The 17,709-nt window shown below is 43.2% G+C and overlaps 1 protein-coding gene across 1 annotated transcript in view; it reads left to right on the top strand.

Moving 5' to 3' along the window:
• Nucleotides 1-17,709, top strand: part of LOC141933892 (uncharacterized) — a 98,741-nt gene that overhangs the window by 32,295 nt on the left and 48,737 nt on the right. Inside the window, exons 50-60 of the mRNA XM_074848991.1 lie at nt 328-454; nt 659-870; nt 1,593-1,755; nt 2,154-2,236; nt 3,032-3,192; nt 3,421-3,559; nt 3,899-4,086; nt 4,210-4,288; nt 4,798-4,935; nt 9,345-9,419; nt 9,731-9,830. Coding sequence (XP_074705092.1) covers nt 328-454; nt 659-870; nt 1,593-1,755; nt 2,154-2,236; nt 3,032-3,192; nt 3,421-3,559; nt 3,899-4,086; nt 4,210-4,288; nt 4,798-4,935; nt 9,345-9,419; nt 9,731-9,830 — 1,465 coding nt within the window. The remainder of the gene's footprint in view (nt 1-327; nt 455-658; nt 871-1,592; nt 1,756-2,153; nt 2,237-3,031; nt 3,193-3,420; nt 3,560-3,898; nt 4,087-4,209; nt 4,289-4,797; nt 4,936-9,344; nt 9,420-9,730; nt 9,831-17,709) is intronic.

The raw sequence follows: 17,709 nt of genomic DNA, 5'->3' as shown, positions 1-17,709 counted from the left end.
TCCAGACCGTTTAGAGCAATGACTCCACACTTGGTAGTGCTGCATGAGCACATTCCTCCACCTCCCTGTCTCTCTTGCCTTCAGGGAATTCCAGAACTTTAGTCTGGGCTCTGCCAGTGACTTACCTGGTGTTTTTTACTTTTTGACTGGATTTCTCTAGAATGGAGATAAAATTTGTCCTCTGTTAGAAAGCGTCTTTGTTGGACAATAATGCGTACCTCAATTAAATGAGTTAATGCTGCATGGCCCTATAAAAGAAATGCAGTTACATAGTTCTTTGCCAGTCAGTGGGTCAGAGTTGCTGACACTGTGCTGAACTGTTCCCAGATCGTGCAGCCAGCCATTACCCTGTTTATCAGAAGCAGCATCTGTATAACAGCAACCCAAGCTGGGATTTTGGAGCCTTCCGAAGGCTAGACCACCTCATCCAGGAGACTCACCTCAACATCTCCTGGTAATATCTGGTGTGATTAATAGCACGCGTGTTACGGGCAGGACTTGAGAGTGAGTGTTTCACAGAATCAGTAGGTCCTTGGCAGTGAGCAGTGTGTGAAAATGCCAGTTTGGTGTGTTCAGGTCCATGTATTTAACCATCATCACAGCTGGAGGCTAAAGGAAGCTTGGATCAAGCAGAGCCTTCCTTCCTTCACCCTTTTAGGTTTGCCCATGTTTTCCTGGAGTCTGGGACATATGTTTTCAGGGATAGGACCATTCAGGAACACTTCCTGATTGTGACGGTGAATGAAGCAAATGTGGGCTGTGACCCCAGAGATGTGTCCTTCCAGCCCTCTTCTCTGTTCCAGCTGGCCAGACACGGAGTTTTGAAGCAACAGGATCTGAACTTGGCTCCTAACTGGGCTGCTATCACAGGTACACCCAAAACACCGTGATACCTACTTTGATGCTTAGCCATGACCTTTCTTGTACCTCTTTGGGTGTGTTTAAACAAGCATTTTTTTTGGAAATACCATCAAACCACTGGCTTTGTCAGCTTTAATCCCTTTCTCCCGTGGAGCTTTCCTTCCCAAACTTCACTGCTCTCTAGCCAAGAACCTGCCTGTGTAGGAGCTGAAGAGGGGAGAAAGGGAAGGAGCAGTTGTACATTTTCCCCACACCCTGCTTGAAGAATTCAAGTAATTGAGGGCTTTGTTTTCCTTGGCTTGAAAGCAGAAAGTGCTGGTGCGTTTCCGTGATAAACCAAACTGAAATTAAATGCATAATTTAAAAGTTCACTAAAGGCTAAGCACAAGGGCAGTTAAGGTCTTTCCTCAAAGCCACCTCCATGTAGGTGCTGTGCGCATGCCAGTCCCTTGTCCATGAGTGAGAGGACAGTAAAGCAATAGAAATGAAAATGTGGCTCACAAGCATTACCCTCGGTTCTGTCACCTTCAGCTTTCAGCGCTGACAGTATTTTGCCTCCTTGTCTGCATGCACCAGATCAGTAAAGGAAGAACCAGAAGCCCATGTAATGCCCATGAAAGTTGCTAAATGTTGGTTTTGTGTGGGAGGGAGAACGTTTAGTAAAGTGTAAAAGGGAGAGTGTGCTGTTGAGACTGTTTCTCACTTCTTGCCACCCCTCTTGGCTTCCCCAGTGGTCCTCTTTGTTCTGGGCTTCCTAATTGTGGTGCTGACAACCCTGGGTATAGTGCTCCAGCCTGCTGTCCCCATCATTAGCCCCCTGGAGAGCTGGAAGCCACGATGGAGGAGCCTGGGCGAGCCACACGTCCCACCAGAGTGCATCCTCCTTAAAGACAGGTAAACAGCCTTTGTGTGGTAGGTACTGGGAGCTCAGACCTTGATAGGACAAAAGCATGTCCTACTGCAGTTACTGACTCCGACCCCAATGCTGGATGTCTTGCCAACTTTACAGTATGCTGAGCTTCTAGCTGCACAAAGAATTTCTTGGAATTACCCAGGAGTTCCCCAGCAGTGTTCCAGCTTTCTTCCAGTGTAGTGTATAACAGCTCCGTTCTATCTTCTGCACAGAGTATTATCGCCTGCATTACCTGGCCTAGTCTTCCCCTGCATGTTTTGACTTCAAAACCTAGCCAGGAAACCTATCCATCTGCTTGAACTAGGCAGGTGATCCTGCAGTATCTGACTTTGCTGAGAAGAATGAGATGCTCTTCACCCTCTTCTGTCATTCCCTCTAGCCTTCAGTTCTATCAGACGGTTGGCCCTCATGGTTCTGGAGAAGATGCTGGCTTGGGAGAGAAAGGAGCTGTGCATAATGCAGGTGAAGTGCTGTGCCAACCCTGGCTGTTCTCCCCTTGGCTTCTTCCCACTTATTCCCCATTCCATTGCCTTCTGTTAACTCTCTAGTATGATATTTTGATACCTACTCACCCAGAAATTTGTACACGCACATGAGGTCACACAGGCACTTTGGCTGCTATGCACTCACATGTTTGTGCACATTTACACACACACACACACCACACACACTTCCATTCTAGGTTCATTTGATCTCTTTAGTTGGGGAGTGTAACCTCCTGTCGTTGGAATGGGTTAGTGTTTTCTTCCTTAGGGGTTAGGAGGGTAAGTGGCCCACTCTGAAAAGTCGTTTAAAACAACAGTGGGTTCAAATAACTAGTGAAGAAAATAAAGATCTTTTAAAATATCTCCTGGGGTTCTTCTGTTGCTCCTTTTATTCTCTGAAGGCACATAATTCATGGGCCTTCTTTGCCTTCTGGAGATGACCTCATCTTGGGAATTTCAGGATGTTCACAGGGTACAGCAAGTCCAGAACCCAGCAGATAGCACCATCTAGTGATGCTGAGAACAGCTTACAGAGGAGCAGCAGCACGCTGACAGTTTACTGGACAAGTTAGGAGCTGGTAGTAACGCTCTGTCATCGTCCCTCTCACTAAGGGATGAGACCTTCTCTTACATCTCTTGCTTCATCCCTTTTCTTTCCTCACAGTGCACAAAATGCTGTTGCCTCCTATGGACAGGCAGTGCCCCTTCTGGGAAATAAATTAGAATAGACTTGTGGCCGGCGCTGAAGTGTGAGACTTGCCTTGTGTTTCAGAGGAGCGTTCTGCGATGAGGGTTCTGGAGGATTTCAGTGTTCGCACCCTGTATGATAAGCTGGAAGATCAGAATTTGCACCTGGCATCTCAGCTGGCAAAGCACAGGACGGATGTGTTGGTGTTTTACAACGGAATCAGCCAGCGCATTCAGAGTCTCATGGTCAGTGTGAAGAAACAATTGAGGGAAAGGAGTCTTGGAACTGTGATGGTTGTAAGATAAATGGTTCCCCTGAAGTGACAGTTTACTGAGGGATAGGTCTTACTCCTTTTGGTATTTATTTTGCCATAAACCAGTTACACTAATCTCTGTTTTGATATGAGGGGCAGAATGTGGAATGGGTAGATTGTGAGGCTTTCAGAGGATAATACTGCTGCTTTCTGTCAACAGGACATGGTGCAAGCACGGGACTCTGAAGGCCTGAAAATCTTTGCCAGGCAAAGGATTTGTGGGCATAAACCTGGAGACAGCAGCTGGGCAGCAGCAGGTGTTGAACAATGTGATGAATGTAGTAACAACTTCCAAGCAGGTGAGAGAACCAGAGCACAGAGTAAGAGAGAGCAGAGTGTAAGGGTAGCAGCAGTGGACCGGTTAAAAAAAGGCATGGTTCATACACATGAGAAGAGATCCCACAGGATTGTGTCTTCCAGTGGTGGTGTAGCTTTGTAAGAGCTGACAGCCTGTCTTCACGTGAGCTCAGTGAGGAGACAGGTCTGTCAGCTCAGGAACATGTAAGCACAGAGTTACTTGGAAATGTTAGAGCCTGAGGCATCTTGGAGCCATCTTGTGGAATTTCCAAAGAAAGATAATTACAGGCCTTTGCTTGGTTCTGTAGAAGAGCATCTAAATTTCTTGTTGGGTTCATTAGGTGCTCCCTGGCAAGAGGCAAGAGAGTTAATGAAAGCTCTGGAAATGCTGCTTGGGAATACTCGGTACAAGAACATAACTGTGAAACGAGAGATGGAGCAGAAGGTCCAAGGACAGGATGCGGTGGCAGTTGCACCCTCACTGGACAGCTTAGCCAGTGAAAGTAAATCAGAAGTAGTGGAAGGGCAGGTAAGATAAATGGTTCCCCTGAAGGGTGAGTTGCAGCTGTCTGTTGTTGGGCCATCTCTCACCTTTCTACTAGTTTTTCCACTTGCCTGTTTCCTTAACTCTTGGGCCCTTCTTATCCCACAGGATCATGAGCTGCCTCAGCAGTGTGAGCTCTTCAGTAGGAAAGACATGTTGTTCAGCTTCCCTGGACATGAAGAACATGGTAAGGGCAGTGACTTAGTTGTGTGTGCTGTGAGAACTTTTCAGAGATCACAGTAGAAGGTTGATTCAGTGAAGTCTAGAGTAAGAGAGGATACGTGTGATTGTGAACAGGGCAAATGTGTAATTACTTTTTCCTATTTATGCTATTTCACATAAATTTTTTTTTTTGCTGAGGTGGACAAATGAAATTTCTCCAGTTCAGGAAAGCTACTTCTGCCTCCTCTGGAAGAGGGAAGTCAAGGAGCTTTCATTCCCGTAGACCCTTTACACCTTTATATTAAGAGACCACCTGCAGGGAAGAGACTGAGTGTCATTATACTAATTAAATGCCAATATAGAAGAGGCCAGAAAAATTCTGTATTATCAGTTGTGTGATCCCCACAGCCTCTGGGTAGACATTCTCTCTGCTCAATACAGTATTTCCTTGTGGCAGCACGTATGTTGCAGTCACCCAGCCATGAAGAGCCTCTTCTTCCTTTAGGCTTAAAAATGCCCCCCTGTTTTCTTCAGGTGTAGATCTCCAGTTGGCTTATCTGACTGAGTTGGAGGTGGAGGGCCTGATAGCAGCTTCCCCCCTTGCCAAGACCCTGTTTGAGATCAAGCAAGCTTTGGTGAATCTGCAGCAACCTTCAGACCTTGTAAATCCAGGTAACAAATCTTAGGCTGTGTTGCAGTTTCTGTTTCCTTGTAGTGGATAGGATATGAGATTACAAAATGAGGGGAGACAAGTTGTCTCTCATCCTTGGTGCCCCGATAAAATGCGCACACAAATGTCTACTGTTGAGCGGCAGGTCGTTAAATAGAAGTGACCAGAAGGTTGATAAGCAGACCAAAGTGCTTGACTAATTCACATGTGTAAACTTGTTTCCTTCTTTCTCTCAGTAGGTACTTACACAAACAGAGGATTTTTGTTTCTTATTAATTCATTTGTTAGAGCTTTTCTGTTCATCACAAGTTTTCTGGGGAAAATGTTGTAATACAGCCACGATCTGTGATCTTAGGGAGCAAGTCACCAGGAGGAGAATGGGTGGTTGGTTCTCTTCATGTGTGCTGGTTTATAGCAGTGAGTAAAGCAAGAGTTAAAATAAGTAGGATGTCTTCTGAACAGAACATTTTCCTCAAGCTGTTGCTGAATTTTTAGACTGTGATGCTTAGAGTTTGGAATTATTAATGGTGTGGTTTTGGTGTGATTATGGGTGGATCATTTGCATTAGTTTGAAATTCAGATACAGTGAGCTCTGCGAAGGGCTGAGTGTTTTATCAATGTGCACTGTGCAGCTTGCCACATACCCTAGAGTCACTCACTCGATGTACAGTGCTGGCAGTAGATCCTGTCCTGGTATTTTGCCCACTGGACTAGGCTGCCTTAGTGCTGGCATAGCAGTCCCTTGATGCTGTCCACTGAACTGGCACTCTGATTTTGTTTTGAATTTCCGTAACAGACGGGAAACATCCAACAAGCGTGGGGAGCTCAGCCCTCTTCTGAGCTGCTGGAGTCTTGGGCCACAGAGAGGCATGAAGCTCTGCTGCTGGAAATAAGAAGAGCTGCATTGCTCAGAGGATTGATGAGACGGAAGCAGAAGTATTTCATCTTCTGCAAAGTAAAATAGCCACCAGCTCGTTTCCTTGAGGAACCTAGCTCGTCCTTGGCAATGGCTGAAGGTGGACTATGGGAGAGTGTGTGTGTCTGTGGACAGAGTTGCAGTACCTGAAGTATCAGAAAGATACGTATTTAGTTAGAGATGTACTTGGTCAAATGTATAATGAATAATCCATATTCTGTTTGCTTAACCTGGTTGAAATACTTTCACGCTTACCTTGAAATATCAATAATTTGTAGGCTTGAGAAGGAAGCTGAGGTTCTTGATGTTGTTTGCTAATTTTATAGTTTTCATTGTTAAGTCAGTAAAGCAGAAAACATGTGAGGCCATGGGTGGCAAAAGAGCCCCTACTTACCAATGCGTTCTGTATAGCCTTTATGATCTCCAATATGGAGGAAATCTGGGAGGGTTTTTCAAGTATAGTTTAGAGCCATATTTCTAAGCCTTGCCCAGCATCTCTACATTGCTTGTTCATGTTTTAGATGTACTCACGTTGATCTTGGTAAGACCTACTGGTAGAAACCTCGAAGGTCTCTGAAGATGTGATTTTTTTTTTTTTTTTTTTTTTTTTTTTTAATTGAGCGAAGAGTACATTTAAACTATTCCCTGTAGTGGTGACTACAGGGATCAGTGTAGCTGCCAGTGTCCAGTGCTCTGCAAGCCTGACTTTTAAACTGAAAATATCCTTCCTACCATTCTTATTCTTTTGGCCTGTCTATATGAAGCCAAGAGAGCCTGGCTCTGAAGAGAGCTTTGCTTCTGTGGAATGGGAGTGGAATCAGAACACCTGCTCCATCTTTTCCTGCGCAATATTCCTCAGCTCCAAGTGCAGCAACACAAAATTTCTTGACCGTGAGCCAGCACGGTACCTTGGCAGCCCCCACAGGTAGGCTTCAGCCAACTGTTTCCAACAGCAAAGCCTACTCTCTTCTCTTAGCAATATTTACTGAATTGCTTATGTGTGAAGAGGTTTGTGAACCACTCCTTCCTGGTTCCTAGACACAAATCCGTGTTTACTCCTTCTGCCTTTTCATAACCATAGTGGTTATTAAGAGAGTGACACTCCAGTGCCCAGGAGCCAAGGCAGAAGCTCTCAGTTTTGCTTCCATTAACTGGTGTCTCTGGTGGATCCAGAGGAACTGCAAGGTCTTTTGCCCACATCTACTCATTTTAGTAGTTCCGTGTTTTCTGAGCTTGCTCCTAAAAACAAAAGGTTTGGTTCCTCTGCAACTTCACCTTGGCAGAATTTAGGTACTTACTGACGCTTTGAAGGGACTTTCAGAAAGTGGGAAAATACAGGCAAACACTACAAAAGACCTGTAGGTCACTCTCTGCGATTGCCTGTTCTAGAATATAGTAGTGAAAAAACTGTCATTGCTCTCCTCATTGCTTTCTTTTCTGGTTAACAGCAGATATGCTTATAACTACTACATGGAGGTAAGCGTCTTCAGTGATTGCGGTCTTTGTGATAGCCACAGGGAAACATGGTACCCAGGCAGGTGATAAAGTTATCTCTGTGACTTGTGGTTCCAGGTTATATTTGTAAAAGGCAGGGTGAAAGGCAGCAGTAAATAAAATTTGTCAAATTTTTCATTGTAACAGTTTTCCAATGAAAACCATTTCTTGGTTTAGATCAAAACAAAGATATGCGTATGGAATTTTGCTGGAAGTTTTCTTTTTTCCCTACTGCGGCTATAAGTAAACATCTTTGAGTTTCAAAATGTTTTGGGTCTTTCTTTCCTACAAAACAAAACAATATCAATGAAAAGAGCAGAGTTTTACACAGTGTTTCTTTTCATGATCTGTTAAGAATTTTTTGGAAATGAAAGAACAAATAAAAAGAGGAGTGGTGCAACCATTGTTTTTGTTCTACTTCTGAAGTATTTACTGTTTTTCTAGTGGTTTATGGAATCTTCTGGAAGTCCAGCGCTCTCTGGAGTAGCTGTTAAGTCCCCTCACATTCAGAAGGGTGCCATTTCCCCGAGACTGCTGATAAGAGCGATTGTGTGCAGGGTCACTTAATTTGGAATTTGGAGAAGGATCACAGGGCTGTTGGTTTTCCTTTGGTTGCTTTGATTTATGCCTCTCTTAACAGAAAATGAAAAGGCCCTTTTCAACATTCAGTGTAAAGTTCAGTTTCTCTTGGAGAGCATCGAACGCTGCTGTGGCTATGAGAAGGAAGGTACGGTCGAGGTCCCTGGAAAGAAACCTCTTTGGTTTACGACTGTGTGTGGCTCTTGAGTCCTGAAGTGAGCTGGGTGGTTTCTGCTGGTTCTGTCTTCCGGTGGGAAACTGTTGTCAAGCTTCCCAGTGTGTTAACAAAGCCAGATAATGTTCCTGTGTTTGTTGTAGTTGCTAAGGCCACCCCTGGCTGTGCTCATTATCTGGTTAATCTCTTATACGTACACAGCTAGATAGAGGGCTTTTAAATGCTGTTAGAATAAAAGGTCTAGTGAAAATGTCTAATGAAAATGTCCATCTGAAGAAAATATCCCATGAGGATTTCATTACTATGTCAACACGATGAAATGTGCTAACAACCCACATGTACTGGTGGATTCTTTGCAGGTTTTCACAGTCAGTGCTTGAATACAGTCATGTTAACCGAGCCTGTCAAGTTGCCCTTAATGGCTACCTATTGAATTCTCCTAGACCAGAGCAAGTGCAGTGTATTATGAGCCAGCTTATCCCACAGCAAAGAGGTTTGCGCCAAGTTGTACAGCCTAACTTTTGCCTTGACAAAAAGCATGTGCATCAATGTAACTTGGCTGACTGACCACTAGGATGAGACGCAGATAATTATTTTGAGATGCTCCAGAATCATAGTACTCAGCTAAAATGCACCCAGACTTCGGGCTGTTTTTCAGATGTGGATCACCTTTGCATAGCTGAGACACGTCTCCAGTTTCATTGCCAGAGGTCTTACTCGCTTTCTGCCCTTGAACCCTGACCTAGACTTCTGCGTGTTGCGGGTAACATTGAATTGGCAGATGAGAATGACCAGGTGAAGAGTTTGCTCCAGAACCAGGGCCACTACACATCGCAGCTCCTGAGTGACAGAGACTTTTGTGTACTACTCAGTCACACGTATTTGTAAATTTGCAAATCTCTGTATTGGAGATGCTTTTATTTACCTCTGTAGCTAAAGAAATACCCACACACAGGTAAATGTTGAAAGTTAAAGAGGGTTTTTGTTCTGGATTCCTAGCTTGAGCCTCTGAGCATCCTTAGCTCCACTCAGAGCCAATAGAACCCAATGATGTAGAACACTTACTGAAGACAGAGCTAAGATACCAAAAATTGGACACTGAATTAAGGCTGCTTTAGAAAATGGTCTAGTGGAAGTCAAGATTGCCTCTGTGTAGGACAGAGATTTCCCGATAGTCCCAGTTCTACCTCCAGGAAATGTTCTTCTGGAAGTTTCTTGTTTTAATATTGTGCTTTTATTTCTCACAGGACATGAAGATTCCCAAGAAGCTGTTTTTATGCCACTGCAGAAAGACCAGGACATTGTCACTCCAAAGTTCCTGGGTAGGTAGCCTGAAGTAGATGTTTCTATAATCTTGCTCTCAAACATCAGAGGAGAGAATATCGTATCAGTTGTGCTTGTAGGGGAGGAATAAAAGCCTGAAGTAAAGAAGAAGGTTTTTTTATTTATAGTCAAAATGGGAAATCTTTATTTCCAGAACTAAAACCACTAAAACAAAAGAAGAAAATTCTTGTTAATATCTTTCCATGGTGCATGAAACACTGGAGTTGTAGATGACCTGGTGTGTACCACAGAAGTACAAGAATTACATTTGATCTTCTCTTATTGGCTACTTTTTCTCTTCTCTCTGCAGCTAAAAAAGTAGGAAGATTCAAAAGTGTCACCTACCAGAGAGAAATCCAGAGAATATGGCAAATGAGCAATCTTGCTTTTGGAAGTTCCATCCACAGAAGGTGAGTCCCTGACCTGAATGAAATTAATACTTATGCTTTCTTTGGGTCCCCAGCACCTATCCATGAGCATACTGTGTTTCTACCGCAGGTAAAAGGAGTCATTCACCACAGGGCAACAAGAATAAAACTGTGTCTTCCCCTTCCAAAGAAACTGGGAAATTCTAATAATGTCAAATTGAAGGAGTTTCTTGGTACTGAGCTTTGGAGGCCATCTTTATGCTTGTTGGTTTATTCCTTGACGAAGCACTTAATTTGTTGGGTTGTTTCCAGAAGTCTGAAATAGTAAATGCCTCATTTCTGTGAGAAAAGAATAGTCTCACTGAGCTAGTTCATCGGTGAATCAGTCTGAAGCCAGGCACGTGCTTAATAACTTTGCCAAATGAAGCCTTGCTCCTTGCAGATACTGGGCTGGTATGGTGAATCACAAAAATTGGCAGAAGGACAAGCTTCAGCCCTAGGTTGGTTCATCTTTAACTCAGTAGTTTTATTTCTGGAACTGTTGAAGTATTCAATTAACAAGTCCTTACTACTTTTATCTCAGCTCTTACTACTTTTATCTCAGCTTTTACCTGACCAGCTTCTATAAATAACTTTATAACTCCTCAGGTGAGTTCATATCTCCATGGGATGGACCCTCTCCCATCTTTCACATACCTGTTGAATCAGTAATCCTGCTGATTTGCTGTGCTAAGTACTTGTATTAAAGAAATGTATTAAAGCTGCATATAAAAATTTAGATAATCTTGCAAATGCTATAGATGAACCTTTCTTCCTCAAGGTTCCTCTTAAAAAAAAAAAAAGGTTGTAAAACCTAATTGGTGAGAACATAACTTCTCTCTATACAACACCCAGTGGTACGTTGATCTCGGATGAATTCAGAAACAAATTTAAAGTTGCAACACTTGGTTTTATGCAACTCTTTTGTTGCTGAAAATGTTTCAAATTAAACAAAAAGATTTCCAAGAATGTGTTTTTTTAACAGCAGCCCAACAAATAAGAAAAGGGCTATTGGAACTCTCCAGTAAGATTCCCTAAATGCTGGTGATCATACAGTGAGATTCGCCTGTGTCTGTTTATGTGAGAACTATATGAGAATCTTGGAAGTATTTAGCTGTTCATGTCATGGGAAAGTAGTATTCATATTTTCTACAAGGAACCGATGCTTAGGGGAAGATCTCAGTCACCCAGCAATTCAAATTCCTGCTTCTGGCTTTGGAAGTAAAAACAGCAGCTCATTTCTATTAAATTCAAGGAGGAAATCTGTGGTTGTGGACACATCGTGTTCCTCTGGTTTAAATCCATTCAGTATAACATCTGTTTTATGTGTTTCATTTGTTCTGATATATTTTAATGCATACTTGGAATCCAGCAGGTAGCATCTCTTTTCTGTGAGATATGCAGAAGTTCCAAGATGTGTAATGTTTTGACAATGCGGGAACGGTCACTGTAGATCACGTTACTGACTCGCTGCGTTGTTGATTGCAGTTGCAAAAGGTATGAAGCAACGGAGCTGCAAAATGAGAGTGTGCTGATACTAGGGAAGTGTGGAAGTGGTGCCTGCTTCGGATTTGTGGAGATCTGAAATTTGGTGGGATGCAGCATGTTTGTGAGGTAGCATCAGAAAGAACAGTTACTTCGGTGGAAAGTCTGTTTTCTCTGGAACATACAGAATTCAGTCTTGCCAAGAAATCTGGGAAAATGAAAACTGGATGAAGGGAAGAGTTACCCCTGCTAGTTTTTCCTAGGAAAGGAAACAGATAACCCTGAAATAATAGCAGATAGACAAGATAACTTCATAAATTAAGCAGGACAAAATCTTCTCTTAAAGTCAGTCAGGTACCCAGTCCAGTCATTAGAAGAACTGGAAGAAACTTGAACTGAGGAAGAGGAAGCTTGGTTTTCCTTGTTACCTTTTACTGACTGGCAGTATTAGACCCTGAAAAAGAGAGACCTGGAAAACCCACTTATATCTACCAAAAGCAGCAAGCATTGATTCCCAATCTCCCCCTCGCCCATCTGTCAGCCAGTGTAAGTTCTGACAAATCAAAGCCCAATATAGCACAAAATATGCACTGTTCTCTGTGAGAAATCTGCTGCAGCCCATCACTCCTACACCTCTGAGCAACAAACTACTCTATATTTTGTAATTCCAAAACCATACCAAGTGTACACCAGTGGTACTCTTAATGGGAGAAATGCTGCTAATAAGCCTATTTCTTGGAGCAAATTTGCCAAGCCAAACATAGATAAAGTGAAGAACGTGGCATTAAAAAGCTGGTGGTTTCCAGGTGCCCAGCTCTTACTAAATTCTACTGGAGAGCCATTGTGCGTAGGTCTGACAGGTTGGCCTTTGTAAATGGTGCCAGGGGAGGTACTAGTTGATATAACTGGCTTGTGGTCAACAAGGAAGTCAACATGCTGTATAGGTCGAAGGCCTCTTGTAGTGCTGGATGCTGAGGCCAGTTGCTTTTTGGCAGGTGTAAGAAACAGTGTTTTCAAAAGCAGCTTGCCTGAAGCACCAAGCTCTTTAGGATCCTCAGGCTGAGCTATACTGAGACGTTAGAAGGCAGGAAGGGTGAATTACCACAGTCCTACATGTAGAGTCTGGGCCAACAGCTTTCTGGAAAAGGGCCAGATAATGAATATGTTCACAAGTGATACCAGGGGAGGAGAGATCAGGGGAAAAAGTGGGTATTTGTGGTTTGGATTTGCATTACAACACTGCTGAAGAAGTTAGAAATTGGAACTATAAAAAGATGTGATCCTCTCTTATTATGTGCTGCTGTGAAGTTGGATTTACTCCACTTACATGATATTTCAATATATTTTGCTATAAATGAGGTCAGGACATGTGGGACTTTTTTGGTCTTGTCAGAGAAGCCAGAGTTAATTTTTTCTCTTCTAGCAAAAGAAGTGTTGTACACTAGGTAAACAGTCCTTGAACTCTTTCCTGGAGAAATAATTTTAAGTTTAAGATGTAAATGTTATTTGATCCATAGTAAGTCCATCAGCAAATGTCCCCCATCAATGATTTACCACCCTAACGAGTTTTCCTGCAGTGTATTTACCTGTGCTTCGTAGGTCAGCAGTAACTAAGAACAACGAAGACTTTGTAGTGTTATAAATCCTTTGCTTACCTTGGCTTCTCCACCCTCTCTTAGCAAACTGCAGTTCCAAAACTCTTAGCTAAGCTCAGAAAGGAAGTATTTGTGCAGCAGAATCGCTCCCCTCAGATTTTATTCTTTTGTGGGTTATTTTCTTCCCGCCAAATTCACCTTCTGGACTGGGAGGAAATTTGAGGCTGGATTGTGTAGATCCTGGGCTCAAGGAGAAACTCACCTTGTGGAAGAGTTTATTCTCAGCAGCAAGCAAGCTGGATCCAGCTGCGATCCGAACAGGAGGCTGTGAAGCCAAGTGGCTACTTCCCCTTGGAGTTTCTGTTCATACTTCACTGGGTGGTGCTGGGAGGGGAGCAGGGGGCAGTTCCCCTGAACCCCAGTTGATCTGCCCTGGTGTGTACCCTATAAAGAAAGCTCAGTTACAGCTGGCCAGCTGGGAACGGGGAGGAGATTTGTCTTGGAACTTTCTGTCTGTTCAGGGTAGAATGAAGTTTCCTCCAGAGTAAATCATACCTGGCTATTCCAGACAGAAATACAGAGTAATTCAAGTCTAATCTAACAGAGCTGACTTGACCCCCCTGGGAACTTAAAGCAAAATTCATTCCAGCCACAATGAAGAGAAGATACTGGTTCTAGCCAGGGCTGTGCTGCTCCCAGCATGGCAAAGGAGTGGAGAGGGTTAAGACAGAGAAAGCCCAACATGTTTCACAGAATGAGTGACCTAGATGCCTGAGATGAAATAGCAATACAACAGCATTGTGGCTCTGACCTCCCATGAGGACTTCTGTGTGTAAATAGGGAAGTTGCTCCTTATAAGTTGCTGCTTTGTCCGGTTCTGCTGGTAAATGATTTGGGGTAAATCTGTTAATTTTTGTGCTTTGGGAGTCTTTTGAACCCTGGTGGAAAATCGGAGCAGAGCTTGGTTGGACTATTAGCATAGGTTTATGCTCTCCTTTCCCCACAGCTGATTTTTAGGTAAATGGAGCAGCTGACAGCATTAGATCAGGTTGCTTCTCCAAATCTAGGAGGAATTCAGGCCCTCTATTCTAGAAAGCACATGGATCTCCTTAGATGAAAGGCCTAGCGCAGAGTAGTACTGTAAGTTAGCAGTCTCCCCACCAGCACATCCAATTATTATTTCTTTGTGTGACAGTATGCTAACTTTCAGAACTCATTAAAAGGCTGGGTTTTGAGCCCTTTCAGATCACAGGCACTTTATTTATGTACCAGACAGACACAGATCCGTTTTCCTGGGATAAGATCTCTGCCTGGACTTCAATTACTGTCTGTTAGAATCCCATAGGAAATTACATTTTAAATGTACTTTGTCTTAAGTCACTCTTTTGGGGTGTCTTTATCTGGGGGATGGAAACCCCCACCAAAACAAAACCCTGCACGGGGAAAAAGAAGGTCTTCATGGATAGATTTGGTTTACTAGGGACTGTGAAGATGGTCAAACAAAGATCCAGTGGAAGTTACTAAATTGCTGCAATTTAGCAACTGTCACTTTGAGACTGGAATAAACTGAGAGAATGTCCCTGCACTGTCTTTTTTGGGGTTGTCTCTGTATTGTTGTGTAAAGTAATAACCTGATTCTCCTGCTAGCACTCTTTGTGGCCAAGGGACCTTGCAAAAGCTTTTGCTGTCTCCAGGTTGTTCTCTGCAAAGTTTCATTGTGATTTTTGTGATCTGTTGCTGTGTACCTCTTGATCTAATTTGCTATTGCTTTGGCTTTTGCCCTTGTTCAGGTCTGCATAGTCTTGTCCTTACATTTCTTGTCTTGGTAAGGCAGTACTTAAAAACTGAAATTCTCCTCTCACGAGCCAGCCTTTTTTTCTTTAAGAAAGAAGAAAGCTACAGGAACTAGCGTTGTGGGCATCTTTAAATTTAAGAATAGCTATATGTGTATTTTTCTTCCTCTTTCTTTCACGTAACTGTAGTGCTTCTGCATGGCTGGTTCCTTCTCCCAGCCCTCCCTGCAGGCAGGGAGCAGAACCAAGCTCAAAATCAAACAGATGCAAAGCAGTGTTGTGAGTGGTATCTGAACTTTACCTGTCCCCCTTCCCCAATTCTCTGGCACCACCTTTTGCCCCCAGGAGAAGTAAAGGTACCGTCTTCAGGCTATTGGGCTTTCTGCTTTAGGGGAATTCCCTGCGCTTTGTTTCGTGGATCTTATCTGCTCTCTTACTCAACACTTTATGGTTTTTATTTGTGCAGAGCTTCTGATACACTGCTGAGCAGCTTCACATAGTCCATCCTTTCAGCACACCTTTGCATTCCCCTCTCTGTCCAACTTTCTCCCTGTCCTCGTGGCTACCATGACTCTGCTAAGTGCATTTCTACAGTCTGTTTAGGATTCACGGATCAGGACTGTTGCTGCTGAAGTGCACAATCTTCGATTTGCAGACCAGTCACACTGCCAGGGGAAGTCACTGAGATTTTGACTTAATGCCTGGAAAACAGGCCTAGAGACCAGGTGAGATAGGCCAGGAATTCTACCAGCAGTAAGTTTACTCACGTGACACTGTTAATGGGATATCTTCATGAGCAGTGAACTTCACAGAAGTTGCAGAAGATTAACTCAGTTATCTTCTTACTTTCTTTCATTTTCTTCCATCTCCCCTCAGTTCATGTCACTTGCCACATGTTTGTGTCTCCCTCCTTTGTTCTGTATTTTCATGATTTAGTTCTGGTTTTCAGCTTCTTATTGTAGTTATTTTAGTTCGAGTAATCCTTTCTGGTGTGTAACATCTGTGAATCATTAGTGTCAGTCTGGTGTGATAAAACTGATATTCCATATTCTCTCCCTAAACCTTTAATTGTAATGTAGGAAGCAGACAGTTAAGTGTCACACAGTCACCTGAGCCATTTTGCTTTGTTTACTTCCCCGCTTAGTGCAGAGTCTTCGTGTCTGCCAGCTGTAGCTGTGAAGGATTTTTCTGTGCTGGTGGAACTTCACCTCTGCTGACTCAGCCTGCGTGACAGGGAGGGACCAGGGAGATGTCAGAGCCTGGGGCAGCACCTGTACATGGAGGTGAGAGGATCTGCTGGTACCAGCAGAGAAGCGAGAGCACAGTCTATCTGTGTATGCAGTCTCTCCTCCTCCTCTGCTGGTACCAGCACATTCTCCTTACTCAGGTTCAGGCTGGTGCCAGCTTTTTTTTCCTTTTTTTTTTCCCCCCCCCCCACAAAATAATTTGGGTTTCTACAGTTAAAATAAAGGTCACACCAGGTCTTAAAGCTGAGGGATGCCTGTTAGTGGGAGCCTTTTCAAAGGCATGGCTCTAAGCCGTGTCCCCTTCTGTCCCTGTCCTAGAAAGTCCAGAAGGGACAGTTACATGGGAGTCTTTCAGAATGCTGTTGACTAGTGTATTATTGAGACCAGCCTCACATTATGTGTATTATTAGCAGAAGGCCAATGTATCTAGGTAAAAGAGAAGCTAAATGAGAGATTCTTGAGAAAAAGACAGAAGTTTCTTATCTAGAAGAAAAATTCTTGTTTGCAAGTGTATTTTCCTTTCATCCAGGGACTATTCCAGGTGATCAGATTTCACAAAGATAGATGTGTGGTGTATTTTCTTCCTATTCAATCCTTTGTGTAGTGGCCTGATCCTGTAAATCCTTTGTTCAAGACAGACAAGTAGGTATTGTACTCATGCAAGATTTTTAAAACTGCTGTGCAATTTTTTTCCCACCAAACTGCAGATCTGTGTCAGATCCTGACAGTTTTCAGGTAACTTCTTGAATTCACAAAATAGCATATGGTGATGCTTCATGCGAGGCTGAGCAGGTTCCAGAGGGATGTGACCCTGAAAGCATTAGTGCCACCTACAAAATCAAACTGGAGTATTTTCTGAGTACGCAAAGCAAACTGATGTACTGGTCTAAATAAGGCCAGCAGCTGAGATTATTGCAGCAGTGTAGGAAGGAAAGCCTGCAGGTATCAGTTGCTCCGCTGGGAAGCTGGGTCTGGGATGGTGAAGCAGTCTTGCAGGGCTTCAGACCTGGCAAACTGACAGCATAGGAATTTCTGCTTAAGAGGCTAGGCTTGTACAGAACAATGTGGTTTTTCTTGTAGTTTCTCAGTTGCATAGCCCAAAAAATTGTGTTTTCCAGTTTTACGAGAGTGGTGGCTGGAGAAGTATGGAGACTATGTAGGGCTGGAACACTGGGACAGAACAGAAGTGCTGAGTGCCTGAAGAATTAATAGGTTGGAAAAATAAATAATGCAATCACTTCCAATATTTTTATTGTCAAGATATTTTCAGGTTAGGGCATTTCTTGTATGGTGATAGTAGGTGACTGATAAAGTACCCTTCGCTTTTTCCCATTGCGATTGGGATGAGATCAGGCCAAATCTAAGAGTGGTGTTCCACTACAGTGTACAAAAGGGCCCATTTCAGACTCTTTCATGGGGTGAAATTTGGAGGAAGAGAGGCTTGGCAATACTTGAGTTGTGTGTGAAGCTTCAAGGCCATGCTATTTGTATCATAGTTGTTATAAAATCCCTATTTTTCTTCATGTTTAAAAAAGGATTGGTTAAGCTGAACAGACCTCAGGTACCATCACAGTGCATGGGTTTGTTGACTTGCAGGGGAGAGATTTCGTAGTTGTCAAACCCACTTCATTTGGCTGAGAAATCTGTTACCATTTTTACTGGTTTTTATCTTTTCTGCCTATTTTACACCTAAGTGCATGGTTCTTGTCCTGAAGAATATTTACCACGTTCATTTTAGAAGCCCTTGGGAACACAAAAAAAG

Source organism: Strix aluco, chromosome 23 (assembly GCF_031877795.1).
Source record: "Strix aluco isolate bStrAlu1 chromosome 23, bStrAlu1.hap1, whole genome shotgun sequence".
NCBI classification, from domain to species: domain Eukaryota; kingdom Metazoa; phylum Chordata; class Aves; order Strigiformes; family Strigidae; genus Strix; species Strix aluco.
Note: the sequence above shows the minus strand (reverse complement) of the source record. Positions and strands in the feature narration are given on the sequence as shown.